Source organism: Prionailurus bengalensis, chromosome D1 (assembly GCF_016509475.1).
Source record: "Prionailurus bengalensis isolate Pbe53 chromosome D1, Fcat_Pben_1.1_paternal_pri, whole genome shotgun sequence".
Taxonomy (NCBI): domain Eukaryota; kingdom Metazoa; phylum Chordata; class Mammalia; order Carnivora; family Felidae; genus Prionailurus; species Prionailurus bengalensis.
This window is the reverse complement of record NC_057346.1, coordinates 22,494,131-22,512,468: the sequence shown is the minus strand read 5'-3', so window position 1 is coordinate 22,512,468 and position 18,338 is coordinate 22,494,131. Positions and strand designations below refer to the sequence as shown.

Sequence of the window (18,338 nt, the reverse complement as noted above, 5' to 3'; positions counted from 1 at the left end):
AATCCTCTGGGTAATGCCACCTGAAGGGCAAAGTGACCAAATCTTCCTCTCACTCACAGGAACCTCATTCCTTTGCTCCACCTCCGTGTCATGATTGAAAAGTCTGTGGAATGAATGCATAAATGAGCCAAAGGGGGCTCCCTGCCGCTTTCAGCTGAAGCCCTCCACATCACCCAGAGATGCTCTGCCATCACACTTCCGCCAGTTTGACTTATCTCTAACTTGATGGAAGTACTTAGGTTCTCCAAGCAGACATGCTCTTCTGGTGCCTTCCATTGATATTTGAAGTTCTTGTGCTTTTAGTTATCTGCTGTCATGAATTATTAGACTTTGTATTGACAGCATCTATAAGCACAGACTTACGCATAGCAGACAAGATAAATGAATGAATACATTTTCATAAGACCCCAGGGTCCTTCCTTATATCCCCTGATGAATTGTCTTCTATTACCTCAAGTCCTTCTGTGCCAGAAACCTCACTCTGCTTTGTCAGCCTGGATCCAGCTCTCATTCTGCATCCTTGGGTGGTAAAGGCATTCATCACTTTTGGCTTGAGGTCCGAACAGGGTTTGGGTTGGCAGGCATCCCTCAACTTGCCCACCTGGGTCCCAGTATAGTGGAATGAGGAGCCCAAAAAGTCCAGGGGAATCTTTAGTGTGTTTGCCTGCCCATCCGCTCAGCCACCTGCCTTATGTTTTTATGGAGAATCTACAGTGTCAGGCACCCTCGAGTATCCGTATTGGGAGTTACTGCACGCACACGTCTTGGAGCCTCTGAATATTCATGAGAGCAGCAGAAAGTCCAATGTTAGAGAGGGGAGAAATAGTAATTCATAAATATTAATAAAGGCAGGCCACATGCTGCAAGGAAGGCTCTGAATGCTAACGAGTAGATGACGTCGGGCCGGGCGCGTGCCAGCGGGCGGGTGCCCGAGCGCGGGCGCGCCCCCGAGGGCCCGGGCACGAGCGCGGGGAGGGGGCGGAGGGGGCGGGGTGGAGGAGGGGAGCGGAGCCGGGCGCCGGCCGAGCTGCGGGGGGAGCGCTCGCTGGCTCGCCGCTGCCGCTGCCGCTGCCGCCGCCGCCGCCGCCGCCGCCGCCGCCGCGCTGTGCTCCGGCCGCTCCCCGCGGCCCGTGGATGGGGGTGTCCCGCTGAGCCCCGCGAACCGCCTCCCTCCGCCAGGACCCGCACAGGTGCCGTCGCGGGGGGCGACCTTAGCCCGACCGACCCACTGCCGTGGGTGGGGGTTGGACGGGGGTGGTGAAGGAGGCCCCGCGACTCGGGTTTCTCCGTCGGCGGGTCGGGGGGCGCCGCAGCCCCGCGCCCCCAGCCCGTCCCATCCTGGAATCGGAACGAAGGAGCCCCGAGGCCGTCGCCCTCCTGCCCAGCCCTTCACGGGAGTGCAGCGCCCGGGCCGGGAGCTGTGGGATGATGGGCACTTCAAGCATCATCAGATCAGAGCCTTGGCCCCCCAGCCAGGCCTGGCGTGCGTGTGCGAGTGTTTCTGTGTGTGTGTGTGTGTGTGTGTGTGTGTGTGTGTGTGTGTGTGTGTGACAGAGAGAGAGACAGAGAGAGAGAGAGAGAGAGAGAGAGACACGGGAGGCGGCGCGGACTGGGGGGCTGGGGGAACCGGGGAACGCTGCCCGGTGGTGTGGGCCATTGGATCTGTACCTCCTCCCGAGACCGTTATCTTGCCCGGACGCCCTTAAACGCCCCAGAATCCTCTGTGCCCCTACGAGCCTGACCCCGCACCCGCCCGTGCCCCTCCCTGGGGTGCCGAGCCTTTCCCCAGGACCATGCATTCCTGCAGTGTCAGAACCGCTGGCAGCTGCCGCAGACGCTGCGGGAGCAATTGTTTTACTACGGAACAGGTCGGAGAAAGGACGAGGGTGGTGGTGGTGGGGGCGCTGCCCTCCGGTGGGCCCAGGACCCCTTGGGGTTCAGGGGTGCAAGGCTTGACAGAGACCTGGGGCGGGCGTGTGATCCCAGCCCTCCCTTCTTTCTGCCTATCCCTTCCCTTTTCACTGCTCGACACCCCCGGATCTCCCTGCCACTCCCGTGTCCCGCTCTTGTTTGGCCAAAGGGCCGGCAAGTATGTGTGCGGCCTGCGCGGGATGAGCCCAGTTTTCCCCGTAGCGCCAGCCATTGTGCTGCTTGGAGAAGCCTTTCTTTACCCCAACAGACCCGGGGGGTGGAGAGGAGGGGGATGTGAGATGAGGGTGAGTGGAGCAGCAGGAGGAGGGGGACGGGGTGGGGAAGCGGAACCGCAAAGGGGTTGCTGACTTCTGTGCAACAAAATACTCTCTTTCTGTGGCAATGGGAAGCTGGCACAATCCTGTATACTGACTGCTTTTGCTGAGTAGCAGTGGGAAACTGCCGTGGATCAGTGGAGGGCAGATTTTAGGGATGAGGTGTGGTGAGGAGATAGAAATCAACTGATCTATGGGGCAGGTAATAGGAAGAAGGGGGAGATGGAATGGGGCCTGGGTGCAGGTGCAGAGGCCCAGCAGGGGGAGGCATGGTGAATTCTCTAGTGCTCCCCCTCCACCCTGCTCAGCTCAGCAAAGCAGGGAGTGAAAATTTGTACTGCAGCCCCAAGCTGCAGCTAGTGCATCGTTATGCTGCAAAGGAGAGGCTTATGTGTTTCCTACAGGGTCTCTGTTAAGCTCAGAGCCTTTTTTTCTCTTCCAAATTACACCATCTATTGGGAGCCAAAATAAATGCAATAGATTATAGGACATAATCAAACTATAGTCCTGCACTCTGTTCTAGGGTAAGAGAAAAAGACAAGGTGACCTTTTGGTGGTTCCCTTTTTCTGCTACTCTTCATGTATTTTTAAAAAATTGATTTTGGAAGTATAGAGAAAGAGGATAAGCAATCAATTGTATTACCCCTCGCTTTTAAGGGGGGAGGCCTCTAGGATGAGCTGTGAATGAAGACATGGGCGGGCGAGCCAGGATGCAAGGGTAGGACATTTCAGTGGGGGTACAAAGGCACCCCACCAAGAGAGAAGAGCAAAAGGAAGTGAGCTAAAGGAAAGAGACAAAGGGCACAGGTTCAAGAAAGGCTGCCAGCCCCAACCCAGAGACCCCTCCTTGAGCCAGGCTCTCACGGCCTCTGCCATAGTCTGGGGTCTTTGTACAAATACCCGGCTCAGTCTGGGTATTGAGTGATATCCAATTCCCAGTGCAGGCTTTCAGTTTTGGTTTCATCTCCAGGTGGTCATTCATGCAGAGCTTCTTGGCTCTTGGGAAGTGAGTTGATGAAAAGAAAGCTGGCTATATTATGGATTGTTCAAATGGCCACATTTCTGAACTCTAGAGCTGTGATACCCCGTTCTTTTATCATCATCTGGGTGAATCCATTTTCTAGAGGCTGCCTGGGCTGAGCATAGGTGCTTTGAGCATAACCTCCCTGTTGACAACACCCAAAACTCAATCTTTGTCTTAGATGCTGATTGGATTGCCCTTTTGTTGCTGGTTAATAATATAGTTTGTGCCATTTCGAATTAGTACCCCATTGGTATCACCTATTCATTCTGGCTCCCCCTTCTCTCCTAGAGAAGAGTACAAGTCTAAAGGAAGTGTAAATATCTCTAACATCATGTCTTTCTGAAATGGGGCCAGTGATCCAAGAAGCTTTCACCAAATAAATTGAAAATAGCAGGGGTGCCTTAGTAAAAAAAGGTGATAAATTTTATTCAGCAATAGTTCTCCCATTTGATCAGCATGTAAAGCATTGCACATAGACTATCATGGCAGGGGGATTTTGTTTTGTTTTGTTTTGTTTTACTTGAAACACCCTCCCCCTACATTTGCTGTGAAACTAAGTTATCCTCATTTTCCTAAAATCATTGACATTTATCAAACACCACATATGCAATACATTGTGTTTAGCACTGCCAATGATTATTTTCATTACTCTGCAAAATAACCTTCAGCTTAAATACTGTTTTAAACCTCATTTTATGGGTGAGGAAACCATGGCACAAAGAGGCTGATAATTTGCCCAAAGTCTCATCGCTAGGAAGTGATAGGACCAGGATGGGAACCTGGAATCCAGGCTCTTAACCATCACAGAGTCCTGCTCTGGTCAACCCAAATCCCCCATCTGTAAAACCTTCCTTGCCCCCTACTGCACTCTGTGATCTTTTCTCAACTCCCTTTGGCACTCAGGGATGCTTAATCTTTTTTTGTGCTATTGGCCCCTTTTGACAATGTAGAGAAATCTATGAGATTCTCCAAATATGTTTTTAAGTGCATAAAATATAGTTATATTCAAAGAGCCCTTTAGGGGTCTGTAGACCCTAGGTGAAGAACGCCTGAGTGGCAATTAGTTATGTATTGCTTTATAGCTGTGCTGTCCGCTCTGGTAGCCCCAAGCGACATGTGGCTAGTCCAAGTGGAAATGTACTGTGAATACACACTGGAGTTCAAAGAAGTAGTATGAAAAGAGAATGTAAAATGTTTCATTAATATTTTAAAATATAGATTACATATTGGAATGCAATCTTTTGGACATATTGGATTTAATAGAATACATTATTAAAATATATTATTACAACTAAGATTATCAATTACACTAATAAGTTATTAAAATTAACTTCCAGAGCTATTAGCTCTATACCAACACCTTCACTGTAACAAATGAGAAAATTGGAACCCACGATGCTTGTCACTCAGCCACACATTGGCAGGTAGGTCTGTTGGCTCTTGAGCATATGTTATTTCCAAGATGTCATAAGGTCCCAACATGTTGCCTTTGCACACTGTAAATACTCGGAATATATTTTGATGTGATGCAACGGTAATTGGCTTCCTCCCAGTACAATCCTGGTAAGAGCTGTCTGAGTCCCCACCTGGCATGGCCTTTGCCTCACTTACTTAGAGTTTAAGTTTTATAGACAGAGATGGAGAATGGCACTTTCAGGGCAAAACCCATTATTTTTGCTGTCTGTTCAGTTCTCCTCGGTAGTGGTTCCAATTTAAGCATCTAACTGGATCAGAAATTACACAGACAGGAGAGAAAAGTTTGGTTGCGTTTCCGCATTACAGGGAAGAAAGTGGAGTATGTAGAGAAGGGCATGACAGACAGTAATGCTGTGCTGTCTAAAATTGGAAATGAAAAATGTATGTGGGGGACAGATGATCATTTTTCAATGAACACACATTGATTGATTGCCTAGCCGCAGAGCAGTGTGTACAGGATGGAACGATGCAGGATGTCCAGAGGACGTCTGTGCCCTCGAGGAATTTAAATTAAAATTGGGGAAGGGCTTGGATACACACACAGTTGGATAAATCACAGTGGAAGGCAGTGTCTGAAGAGGGCCTGGAGCTCAGGAAATGAAAGTAGGCCTGAGTGTGCAGCTTTCCAGGATGTGGTGTCCAAGATGGTCATGGAGGCTGACCTTGGAGCACATGGGTAGTTGGGTCTATCTCTTTCAGGATAACCAGTCATTTAATCCGTTCCTTTAGCCCCAGACATAAGCTCTATATCTTGGAAACGCTCAGGTGCTTGTTTTTGAGGGTAGTCATATCTAGGTCCATGCATCCCTATCCCAAACCCTTGGGGCCAGGCATTTTAGAAAGCAGTAATAGAGTGTGAATTCTGCATATCATTTCCTGGAGATCGGGGCAACAATCAGTATAATTTAAAAAATTATTATTTCTGCAGCAAAACACACTCAATGGGATAAATTGAAACCATAAGCAATTTTATATTCATGTAGATTAGGTTTAGTTGCCAAGTGAGTTTAGATCAAGTCGGTTTTTGCCACCAAATAAGTTATGAAAGACTTCTGGTTTTCAGAGCACATGGTTAAGGACGTGGACTTATGGCAATAATAATAATAATAATTGTCAATAACAATTATTATTATTATTATTAACAGAGAACATATGGGACAACAATGATGTTTATTATCTGCCAGCCACTGTTCTAATCACTTACCTGTATTTTTACTCCTTTAACCCTTAAGACAATCCCTTGAGGATTATTATTTCTGTCTCGAGAAGAATAAAGAGAAGCACAGAGAATTAAGTAACTTGCTAAGGTCACGTGTATGATAGCGAGGAAGTACAGAAGTGACGGATGCCTGGAAAGTGGAGTCTTCCGTTTTCAGAGGGATACAGACTAATGGATTATGTGGTTATGGTTCCTCAGCAGAGGCGGCACAAAAGCCCGGTCCAAGCTCACATTACCTTGTTTGTTTCTCCTAGATCAACGAATCCTGAAAGTCACAGTTGTCCTATTGCTGTGAGAGAATGGAGGCTCCACTGGTGAGTTTGGATGAAGAGTTTGAGGACCTTCGACCCTGCTGCTCGGAGGACCGGGAGGAGAAACCACAGTGTTTCTATGGCTCATCTCCCCACCATCTAGAGGATCCCTCCCTCTCTGAGCTTGAGAATTTTTCTTCGGAAATAATCAGCTTCAAGTCCATGGAGGACCTCGTGAACGAATTTGATGAGAAGCTCAATGTCTGCTTCCGGAACTACAACGCCAAGACGGAGACCCTGGCTCCTGTGAAGAACCAATTCCAGATCCAGGAGGAGGAAGAGACCCTGCAGGATGAGGAGTAAGAAGTCTTAATTGCCCTCTGTTGCTTCAGACATGAGCCCTGTAGTCTGGGGCTCTTTGACATAGAACTCGTGTCTGTGGGTTAATGGCATATCACTTATGCTTTCATGTCAGTGGGGCAGGGCCCTGGTAATTGCTGACATTATTCTATGATGTCCCTTTACAGGGACCTGGAGAGTTTTCTAAAATTGAAATCTTAGAGGAATGAAGACTTTTTAGAAAATAGATTTTCTTAGGTACAAAATAGAATTTTAGGAGCATGATCCATTTTAGGGTCCATCTATCTTCCGTTTCTTTGTATCAGTAGTAATCCACCCAGATATTAGAAATAAGGATCAGAAAAGAAATTAATTAACTGTGACGGAGGAATCTGTCACTGGAACAATTTGCTTCAAGAAACACCAGAATTATGAAAATCTCCAAACTGTTAACAAATCCCCCCTCAGGACTGGAAAATCATCTACAAATGTTAAGATATAATCCAAATAAGAAAGCATACAAATTGAACTGACAGCCCAGGGGATTACCTTGGACCAAAATAAAGGTGATAATTAGGTGACATGGCTTTTGAGTATACAGATTCCCTGTGTCACTTACTAGTCCCCTTTTAGGGTCTTAACAGTAGTCAAGAAAAGGGATTTGAGAAAACTGCTGTTTGAGGAGGGACTAGAAAAAGAAGAGGATAATTTGTAACATAAATTAAAGAAGGGTGTTTTGGGCACTTAGTAAAAATAGGCCTGAATTCCCTGTAGAGATAAAATATGCATCAATTGTTCTTTCTTTCTTAAAAAGGTGAGTTGGGTTTTTTTTTTTTTTTTTTTTTAATTAAAGCACAGGGACAGGACCCGTGGGCAGGAAGAGCTGCCCCTTGTGTTTGCATTTATTTTATTTTATTTTATTTTATTTTATTTTATTTTATTTTATTTTAATTTTATTTATTTTAAACATTTATTTATTATTAAGAGACAGAGAGAGACAGAGAATGAACATGGGAGAGGCAGAGAGAGGGGGAGACACAGTATCTGAAGCAGGCTTCAGGTTCTGAGATGGCAGCACAGAGCCCGACGTGGGGCTCGAACTCACAAGCAGTGAGATCATGACCTGAGCCGAAGTTGGATTCTTAACCGACTGAGCCACCCAGGCGCCCCTATTGTTCTTAATTTTTAAAGTTTATTGATTTATTTTGAGAGATTGAGAGCGAGAGAGAGAGAGAGAGAGAGAGAGAGTGAGAGAGAGAATCCCAAGTAGGTTTTGCCCAATGAGGACACGGGCTTGAACTCAAGAGCCAAGAGCTGGACCCTTAACCAACTGAGCCACCCAGGCACCCCAAGCATCAATTGTTCTTATGGAATCACACAACAAATGTCAAGTGGTTGTAATGGGACTTGGGAGCAACTGGGCTTTTGGTTTCTCTTTTTATGAACTTGAGTGGCAAGAGTTGCCCATAAATAAGTGGGGTGAAAGGTGTGTCCCAGACAACTAAACCCGACCTGTTTGGGATATAGTTGCTTGCTTGATGACTCTGTGAGTATACAAGGACTCTGTGTCTGTCTTACTATTATATCCCCATGTCTAATACAGGGCTTGGTGTGTCATAAGTATTCAAATAATAGTTTTTGAATGGAATACTGAATGTCGAATGAATTGGGTGAACAATAATAGCTAGTTTTGTAGGTACAGGTAACGGATTTCCAGGTCCACACCATTTCCTTCTTTTCTTTTTAATTAATGTTAGCCTGAAGTCATGATCACAGAGAACATTTTCCCCTGGTGACCAGTACTGTAACTGTGGGCTATGTGTTTTAATTCAATTTTAAGTTTCAAACTGATTTTTTCTTAAATTCTGAGCCCATTATTAATTTGTTCAACTCCTGTAAGTCTAAAAAGAATGGCTCTGGGGCTTTATTATACAGAGTATTTTTTCACTATAGTTCATTGCACCAGGCAATGAACTAGAAATACAAAAGACTATGAATTATAATTTTCATACTCTCGCTAACTCACTGTGTGACCTTGGGCTAGTCACTTAACTTTAGTTGACTGCGTGGGTCCTCATCTTTGAAACCTCCAGAGCTCAATCTTGATGAAGCGGGGCTAAGGACTTGGAAAGAACCTAATTTCTTACCTCACCCAGGCTGTGCTCTGAAAATGACATTTTAAGATGCGTCCCATTCCTTTTGCTTCCAACAAATCATTCCTCCCCTATCTAAGCCCCCCTCTGCCTCATTAAGGATGAAGGCCCGGTGAGCAAGTTCTTACTCTCTTCTAGCACATTAGCAGAGGCCACTCAATGTTAATTACCATCACATGGGATTATTGGTCTCCTCACCCTGATTTTTCTGAGTTGCCTGCCTCATTGACTGCCTCAGCTAAAAGACCAAAGGTTGAATAGTTCCTTAGAGATAAAATACAATTTGGGGATAGTGTAGAGGGAGGAATCTGGGAAGAGAAAAATTAACACTGTGCTTTCAAGGTGGTCAATGTATCTAAACCTTTCCAACTTAAAAATCAGAGTTAAATTATACACGTTGTTTATAGATACCTATTCATATACTTCAACTGTAAAGTTATGATGAAGTAAGGGAAAAGATAATTTAATATCTAATCTGGTTGTGATTCTCCTGAGCATAGCTTGTAATAAACTTCCTTAGGTTTGCTAATTGGATGGATATTTCTTCCACAAATGAATTGAAAGTGTGTTGGGTGGGTTAGCAGGACATAATAAAAACATAAAACAAAAGCAGTGAACTTCTCGGTCAAACTAACCTCCTTGAAGAGAGCACAAATCATAAAGCAAATGTGGTCATTCCCTTTAGAGTTTGGATTTCTCTAGTCCTCCTTTGGAACTATTTTGCTAATAGGGAATTGGCTGAGATGTCAACTTCTCTCTGATTTATCAGGGAATGGAAGTATTAGGCATTACAAGAGAGTCAAATTTGAATAGATTTTTCCTGGTTTTAAATTTGGATACTCTTCCAGAATCTGCTCTTTGCATATGTGTGATCATCCTTCCTGTCTCATAAGAGATTGAACTTGGAGGCCAGAGCCTCTCTAGGGGACCGTTACAGAAGGGGAATGGACAATCCTCACCCCACCACCTGCCTCACTGGGATTACAATCCGCCCTCTTACAGGCACCTGTAAGGTAAAGAGGGGCCAAACTTGTGAGAACAATCACCATTTGCTGTTCTGCAGATAGAATTATTGGGTGAAAGGTGCTAAAAGTAAGTCTACACAATAAATACATGGTGCGTAGTCAGCCATACTTGAAGGTGAAGTCAAGTAAATACCACACAACCAGGATATGGAAAGTGGATGGATAACCGTGATTTTGAGGAAAGTTAATTATCCTCTCAGAGGCTCAGTTTCCCCCTATAGAAGGCCAAGGTAGTATTGATTCTATTTCAGTGCTTGAAAGAATCTCAAAAGTTGTTCAAAGTCATTATGTGCTAATAATAATTCCTAAGTCTTCGCAGCGAAAGTGTACTCGCGTGAACACACATCAAAATGTGGCTGTTGGCTTGATTGGACACGAGACACTGGATAAGGGCAGTAGCCAACCTGGAGGGGCTTAAGGGAAATGTTATCAAATTGGAATTCTAATAAGCCCTTTAGGCTAGCTGCCTACCATGTTGTCAAGAACAGAGGAGTGTGGAGGGGGGCAGGATTCATGTAGCCTTGATGGCTACATGATTGCCAGTAGACCCAGATCTTTGTGTATGTGCGTCTTGTCACAACCCATTCTGTTGGGTGTGTTCACCCGGTGCCAGCTTCCCTTTACAAATCCCCAGCCCTGTGTGGTGAAAGATAGCTTAGTCACTTCCATAGGCACCTGAGCCCAGGCTATAAAACAGCCATAGGAAAAGCCTTTTCTGTCACTATAGGGACTGAGAGAGCAAATTGAATCGCGGGTGCCATGGCAGCAAAAGCCAGGAATTGAGGCGACCTGTTTAATCTTGGCTCTTTGATAACAGATATAGGAGATAACATTCAGAGTCTCCTTCGCCCAAGATAAGAGAGAGTGGCAGGACACTTCTCGGGGAAAGTAGGATTTCACAGTCCACCTCAGGGTGACTATAAAAGGGAATATGTTCATGCCCAAGGCCCCTGCTCAGGATAGAACAGATAGCCTCTCTGCGGGGGGTGGGGGGGCATGGAGGAAGAAAAGCCCTTCCCATTCTCTTCCTCACAGAAAGCTTTGTGTTTTTCCCTCCCACCACCCGGTCTGCTCTGGCTGCCAGCCTGCCGCCAGTGTTCTGCCTTCGCCTTCCATTTAACCTTCACTGGGGCTGGAGAGATAGACAGGAAGCAGTCATGCACCCCGCTGCCCCTGCCATTCCTCCTTTTGTAGACTGATGAAAGCGCTATGTCCAAGAATAATGTAGTTAGAGATCTTTCACGCAGAGCTGGTTTCTGAATTGCTGTTCTAGCTTGTGACTGGGAACTTGGTATATTACTCTGATGCCCGTGCCCAAGCCAGTCACAAAATGATAAAGACTTAGGATAGTTTTGTGGTTAGGAATATAGGGCTCTGTAGCCATATGCCCTGGTTACAAATCCCACCTCTGTCATTATTGGCTGTGTGACCTTAGACAAGTTAACTGACTTGTCTGTTTTAGTTGTTTTTTTTTTTTTTTTCGCCTTAGGATCTGCCTTACAGAGTTGTGAGGATTGAATGAATTAATTCACACAAAGGTTTAGAAGAGAGTACCTGACTTACAGTAAGTGGCCATTAAGTAGTGACTGCTAGGGTTAGTATTGGATAAACAGTACTTCAGAAAAGAAGAAAATCTGGACAAAACAGGAAAGAATGAGGATGGCTCGGAATCCCGAGGAGAAAATGGTGTAGGGAATTGTCGTAAAAATCTAGAGTTTTTTTGAGAGAGCCCCCCAGTTGCCATTTGAAGGACAGAAACAGTTTCAAGGTCATTGGAAAGTGTGCAGTTCATTAAAAGTCCCAGCTTCCAGCCAGCCTAGGAGAGACACAAAAGGCTCCCGCCTATTTTGGGCTTTGCTGAATTTTATTTTTCCAGGCACTTGCTGCAGGGACAAATCCGAAGGTCAGTGCTTGCATGCTTGTTGTTGATTCTTGCGGCAGAGAATGTAATGCAAGGAGGAGTCTGGCCTTCCCCCACTGGGTGTGGTGCTTGGAGTTTTGTCTTGGACGTAGCAAATCATCTTTGCCTCTTGGCTGTACAGTGCTACCGAGACTTGCATTTAGCATTAGGCTGGATTAATGAAGCTCTAATAGTGCCTGATGGAGATTGGATTATCACCCATGTTTAAGAAGCAGACTAAAATCCTGCTGAATGGATGTCTAATGAACACTTGATGAGTCCTCTCAAAGTGCTTGCTTGTAATTGCAGGAAAATAATGAGTCAGCGGATAACCCAAGCACTGCTATTAAATTGTGCTTTCTTGAGCTCCTTTAATGTGTTGCATCGCCGACTGTATGCTTTGTGCACTGGGAAAGTCTCCTTGCTCTATGCCCATGCATCATATATTATTCCCGATTTGACATATGCTAAGAGAACTCGCCTCTCCTAATGTCAGCTGTCTGTGCTCTTGTCCACCTTGCACTTACCTTTTCAGCGTCTCACACCGTATTCTGTCATGTTTTGAATTTGATCCACATATATACATATTTGCTTACTTTTAAATGGCTGCTTCTTCATGTGAGTCTGTCTAAATACAATTTACCTTCTTATACCTTGTTTGACATGCATAGGCACCTGAAGGATATTGCATAGAGCCCTCATTTATCCTTAGCTAATATTAACTCAAGTGCCACTGGCTTCCATGGATGACATTATTTTAGGAGCTTGGTTTACTGATTTACATTAATCTCTGGATGTTGACTCCTTTGTTTATTTTCCTGTGTGTGAGAGTTTGTGACTTTAGGATTTTCCCCCAACCCCTCCTTTTCTCCCCCGCAAAGAAATATTTCTGAAATAAGAGAATTAAATGACACAAATTATAGAAAAGTTTTTCTTATAATGTACATATCAGAACTTTTTAAAGCCATGTAATAAAGGGACCCCCCCCCCCATCTTCCCTCACTACAACCCAATTGTTAGAGGTGTATTGATCGGTTCCTTTCATACATTTGCCTTGCAGTGTCCATGATGGAGACAGGGAACACTTACACTCTACTTTGCTGGAGCTGGGGAAGTATGCCACCACGGGCTCGCTAGAACATTTTGGGTAATTAGTAAGCGTTAACAGCATTGGCATTATCCCTTTAGTTACATTAGATGTCAGGGAGTTAATTCTTGACCATTTAGATTGCAGGCCTCTGATATTGAAATGCACCTAAACTCTATGGTGGCCCTGATCTCAAAGAGATTCAGCCAGAAAATCTGCCCAGATATCCATCTGTCGATTACCTACCTACCTACTTACATCACTATCTTCCTCTTTCCCCCTCTTTCTCTCTCACTCTTCTTTGCCCACAGAAAAGGAAAGGAAACATGGGCATTTCTCAGGTTCATGAGTCATGAACCATTTGGTTGAGGGGCAGATTTATTTTCAGGGGCAATTTATTTATTGCCTGAGGTGGTTTGATTGTAGACTCTACCATTTGTGTCTCAATGGTGAGAAATTCCTCTTCTCTTAAGCAAACACCTTTTAAGCTGCAGTCCCTGACCAGGGCCCATTCTCTTGGCTCTTTCTCTCCTGGTAGTGCCTCTAATTCAGTTTTTAAGCTGCTTTGCTCTTGCATGCTGGAAGGCAGATGATCTCAGCCTGGCACACACAGAAGCCTCTCTCCTCCCCTGGCCCAGCTCTTCCTTCCTCCAGGCGGGGCCAGGCCACAGATGTGTGCTAATGAGAGCTTCTCTTTGTTTACAGGGTTTGGGATGCTCTGACAGACAATTACATCCCTTCACTCTCAGAAGACTGGAGGGACCCAAACATGGAGGCTCTGAATGGCAACAGCTCTGACACCGAGGTACCTCTCTGGGGCCCCTTACTTGATAAGGCTTGAGAAGATGTGGATTCCAGTTAGAAAAACATTCATTGATTCAACAGTCTTACCCACTAGGTAATGAAGCTCACCCATAGCTCCAAAACATTGCTGGTAAGACAGGAGTTACGGAGGAGGTGAAGAATTAGATGAGGGGACATCCAGTGTCTGTGAGGTGACTCGAATGGCCGTCTGTAAAAAGTATAAATGCAAATTACTCTGTTATTGATCTGTGTACTGCAACATGCAAAACAAGGTGGTCTGAAGAGGAGGAGAGTGACTATCACAGGCTTCTCATGTTCAAATAATAATGGTTTAAAAAGAATCAGGTTTTCCTATCCAAAAGGAAGAGTTCAGTCTCACCAAAAACAAGATGGCAGGTGCTGATAGATTTGTGGCAAACTCAAAGCCTGGCTAATGGCCAGAGTTGGGGCCTAGACATTAGTGAGGTGGCCACTCAGTGGGGAGTGGCCAATGAGACGTTGATAGACTCGACCGAGAAGCCGTTCTTGTGGCTGAACCAGAGTCACATTCTGTGCTTACTGATGCCAAAGAAGAAGGTGGCCTAAGGGCTTCTGAATGAAGAGAATACTTATTTTTTTGTTGATCTGCATAGGCTATGGGGAGTGAACTTTCAGAAGATCCAAATGGCCCCTCCTAGCTGAATCTACATATAGGAAGGTAAAATTATTTAATGGCTTTGTCCACACTAAAAGCCAATTTCTGCCTTGCTTGGTTTTCTAGTTTCAGCTATAAGGAAATTTGACGATTTCTTACCACGAAGGGCTGTCACAGCCCTGTGGGCTCAGCAAATGAGGGAAAGGAAGGTGGATCTAATCTTCATAGGTACTCCAGAATTGAGTCCAAGTGAAAAAGCAAGAGAGAAATTTCTGCAGATCATTGCCCAAAATAGCACAGCAAAAAGATCAGCAGTTGCCTGATTGGTTGAAAAGGTGGCTGTATATCCTTCTTAAGTCTTCTAATAATTAGCAATCCTGAAATCTCAAAACTTCAAGGTTTCATTGAGTGGGACAGGTAAAATGGTGACTTCAAGACTCGGAGATTTGATGCAAGCCTACTCATCGTGGCTATAGGAGGCTGTGTCTCAGTTCCTGTTTTGATTCCTAACTGCTCATTTTCTCTTGCAATGCTTATATGTATCCTTATCCCAAATGCAAAGGACAAGGAGGCAACCATGGACTAAATCTAGTTACTGAAATGAAATCAGGCCCATCACGGTGCAAAAGGCAGATTTCGCTTTATCTCTTTGGCTCCCTTTCCAACTAATTTTGTGGATTAAGCCAAAGGATGTATAAGACCGCCTGCCCTTCAGAAGGACTCTAATTTATCCTCGTTTGCAGATTTCCCTCAAGAGGGTTAATATTTCAGGGCAAATTGAATGGCCCCGAGAAGGATGATCTTGAGTTCCACTCCTTGTAGAATTTCTTCCATCTAACCCATGGGAAAATGACAGGGTAGCAGAAGTGGATGGATTAAGGCTGTTTTATTTCATCTCCTTTATTATCTGGATTCATTACAGTAGAAGCTCTTTTAACTGACCTCAGTTTAAATGATTTGCTAGATTAACCAGTGCTCTGTACTTTTATAAAAGAGCGACTGACCCAATGCCCTTGGCTTGCTGAATGCACACAGCTGGTAGGCTTCTTCTAGCAAGCCCTCCTAGCTCCTCTTCTACTTAAGTGGTTCATTGCCAAGAATCAGGTGTGTTTGTTCTTGAACGTCTTTATCCTTGTCCTTCTGACTATAAGTGGTATAATCAGAATTATGGAAACTATTGGATTGTGACAGCAAAGAGAATCACATTTTGTATTTGGAAGATCAAATAACACATGCACATAGCTTTAAGAGTCAGATAATACTTTAGAAATATTGTAAGACCTTAAAAACCACCCCAGCAGCTTCTGCCTTATCTTTTCCCTATTCCATAGAGCGAATCGCTTTTTTTTTTCACATTTATTTACTTATTTTGAGAGGGAGAGTGGGGGAAGGGCAGAAAGAGAGGAAGAGGGAGAATCCCAAGCAGGCCATGTGCTGTTGGCATGGGGCCCAACAAAGGGCTAAAACCCACAAAGAGTGAGCTTATGACCTGAGCCGAAACCAAGAGTCCGTCAGCCAGCTGACTGAGCCACCCAGGCGCCCCGAGGCAACCACTTTGATTTCTTTTGGCATATATATCAAATTTACTAAGTAATACATTTATATTGCTGTTTGATGATTAAAATAAACAGTTTTTGGCTGTTATCTATTAACTTTGCATGATGGAAGATAAGTTTAATTCTTTTACACCACTTCAAATACTCACACTTAGCTTTCTCATAGGATTGTCACCAATTTATATAGTGAAATCAATACTCAAAATATATACTGTTGTAACTATGTAAATACTATTTCTTACTGAATCATGTAGTTTTGTATAAAAATATTTCCTTTCTTGTACCACTTTTTGTTTAACCCGGAGTAAAGACTTGACTTTGTTTTTTGTTTTTTGTTTTTTGTTTTGCTTCGTTTTCTGTATATCTATTTATCAATAGTTCAATCCCAAATGGAGTGAAATATAAATCTCACAATATGGTTAAATAAATCAGATATTCTATCAATTCAGAATTTTTTTTTGTTTTTTGTTTTTTGTTTGGTCTTGAAGCATCCAAATTAGTACTGTCGTCTTTCTGCTATGAACTAGTCTGGTTGTATTCTAGATCTGATGCCCAGCTGTTGTCCCTGGGACTTGCCTTCACCTTCATCCTGGGGATCCTTCCTGACTCTCTCCCTGCCTTCTGACTGCCATAGTTTTTTATCTTTCTGGGTTTATTTCCTTGTTTTGTGGGGAAAAAATCGGTATGTTCTGAGAAAGGGTACAGAAGAATATCTTTTTTAGAATATACGAGAATGTCTTTATTCTCCTGTCATGTACTTGGTTGAGAGTTTGACTTGATAGTTAATTTAGGTTGCAAAAAGTTTTTCTACTCAGAATTCTGAAGGCATTGTTCTCTTATCTTCCAGCTTTCACTTGCTGTTGAGAAGCCCTCAAATTCATTCTGATTCTCCTTTTATATGTGACTAGCTTTCAGGATGTTCTTTTTTCTTTCTCATTTGAAATTTTCCAGTGATGTGCCTTGTAGTGTGTGCCCCCCTCCCATTCATTCTACATTATACTTAGTGGGCCCTTTCAACCTGGACTAAATTGTGGCATGTTTTCTTGTGTTATTTCTCTGAAGATTAATTATTTCTGTTTTCTGCCTCTATTGAGATGATTACATGCGTAGTTTTATCCTTTATTATGTTAATATGATAAATTACATTAATTGATTCTCAAATATGAAGTCAACTTTGCATTCTTGAGATAAACCCAACTTGGTCATGGTGTATTATTCTTTTATTTCATTTCATTTTATGGTTTTCTTTTTTTCTCATAGCTTTACTGAAGGATGATTGGCATATGATAAATGGCACATATTAAAGTGTTCAATTTGATAAGTTTTGACATATGTATACATCTGTGAAACCATCATCACAATCAAGATACTGAACATTTCCGTTACTACTCTCTTTCACCCTCCAATCTCCAGGCAACCCATTTCTGTCACTATAGATTAATTTGCATTTTCTAGAATTTCCTATAAATGGAGTCATGCAGCATGCACTCTTTTTTGGGGGAGGGCAGGTCTGGCTTTTTTTTTAATGTTTGTTTTTGAGAGAGAGAGAGACAGAGCATGAACGGGGGAGGGGCAGAGAGAGGGAGAGGGAGACACAGTATCTGAAACAGGCTCCAGGCTCCGAGCTGTCAGCACAGAGCCTGACGTGGGGCTCAAACTCAGGAACGGCGAGATCATGACCTAGGCCGAAGTCGGACACCCAACCGACTGAGCCACCCGGACGCCCCCTGGTTTGGCTTTTTAAGACTCAGTATAATTGTTTGGATAGTCATCCATTTTGTTGTTTGTATCAATGGTTCATTCTTTTTTATTGCAGAGGGGATTCCATTATATAGATATACCATAATTTGCTTATTCATTCACCTGTTGATGGACATTTAGGTTGTTTCCAGTTTTTGAATATTGCAAATAAAGCTGTTATGAACATTCTTGCCTAAGTCTTTTTGTGGACATATGTCTCTGTTTCTCTTGGGTAAAATAACCTATGAGTGGAACATCGGGGTCATATGGTAAGTGTATGTTTTGCTTTTTAAGAAACTGTCAAACTGTTTTCCAGTTTGAGAGCTCCAGTTATTCAACATCCTCACCAACACTTGTTATAGATGGCCTTTTATTTTATTGTTTATTTTTATAATATTTATTTATTTATTTTTGAGAGAAAGAGCTACAGAGTGATGAGCACGTTTGCGAGTAGGGGAGGGTCAGAAAGAGACGGAGCCTTTTACATTTTAGATATTTGAGTAGGTATATGGAGTGTCTTATTTGGGTTAAATTTGAATTCCCTTAGTAACATATGATATGGAGCATCTTTTCATGTACTTATTTACCATCTGTGTATCTTCTTCAGTGAAGAGCGCATTTAAATCTTTTGCCCACTTTCTTAATGTGGTGTTTGTATTCTCTTTAAATAGTTATTATTCTTTTTTTAAAAATTTTTAAATGTTTTTATTTATTTTTGAGAGAGGGAGACAGAGCGTGAGTGGGGGGAGGAGCAGAGAGAGAGGGAGACACAGAATCCGAAATAGGCTCCAGGCTCTGAGCTGTCAGCACAGAGCCTGACGCGGGGCTTGAACTCACGAACCGCGAGATCATGACCTGAGCTGAAGTCAGACACTTACCGACTG

The 18,338-nt window shown here is 43.7% G+C and overlaps 1 protein-coding gene across 2 annotated transcripts in view; it reads left to right on the top strand.

Moving 5' to 3' along the window:
* The first annotated feature begins 1,058 nt into the window (after positions 1-1,058).
* The window catches only part of FEZ1 (fasciculation and elongation protein zeta 1), a 43,659-nt gene continuing 26,379 nt past the window's right edge, over positions 1,059-18,338 (top strand). Inside the window, exons 1-3 of one of the 2 annotated variants that reach the window (XM_043579738.1) lie at positions 1,059-1,190; positions 6,220-6,575; positions 13,426-13,525. In XM_043579738.1, coding sequence (XP_043435673.1) covers positions 6,265-6,575; positions 13,426-13,525 — 411 coding nt within the window. In that variant the 5' untranslated portion in view covers positions 1,059-1,190; positions 6,220-6,264. Of the gene's footprint in view, positions 1,191-1,733; positions 1,869-6,219; positions 6,576-13,425; positions 13,526-18,338 lie in introns of those variants that run through there. The other variant, XM_043579739.1, reaches the window with a different exon arrangement.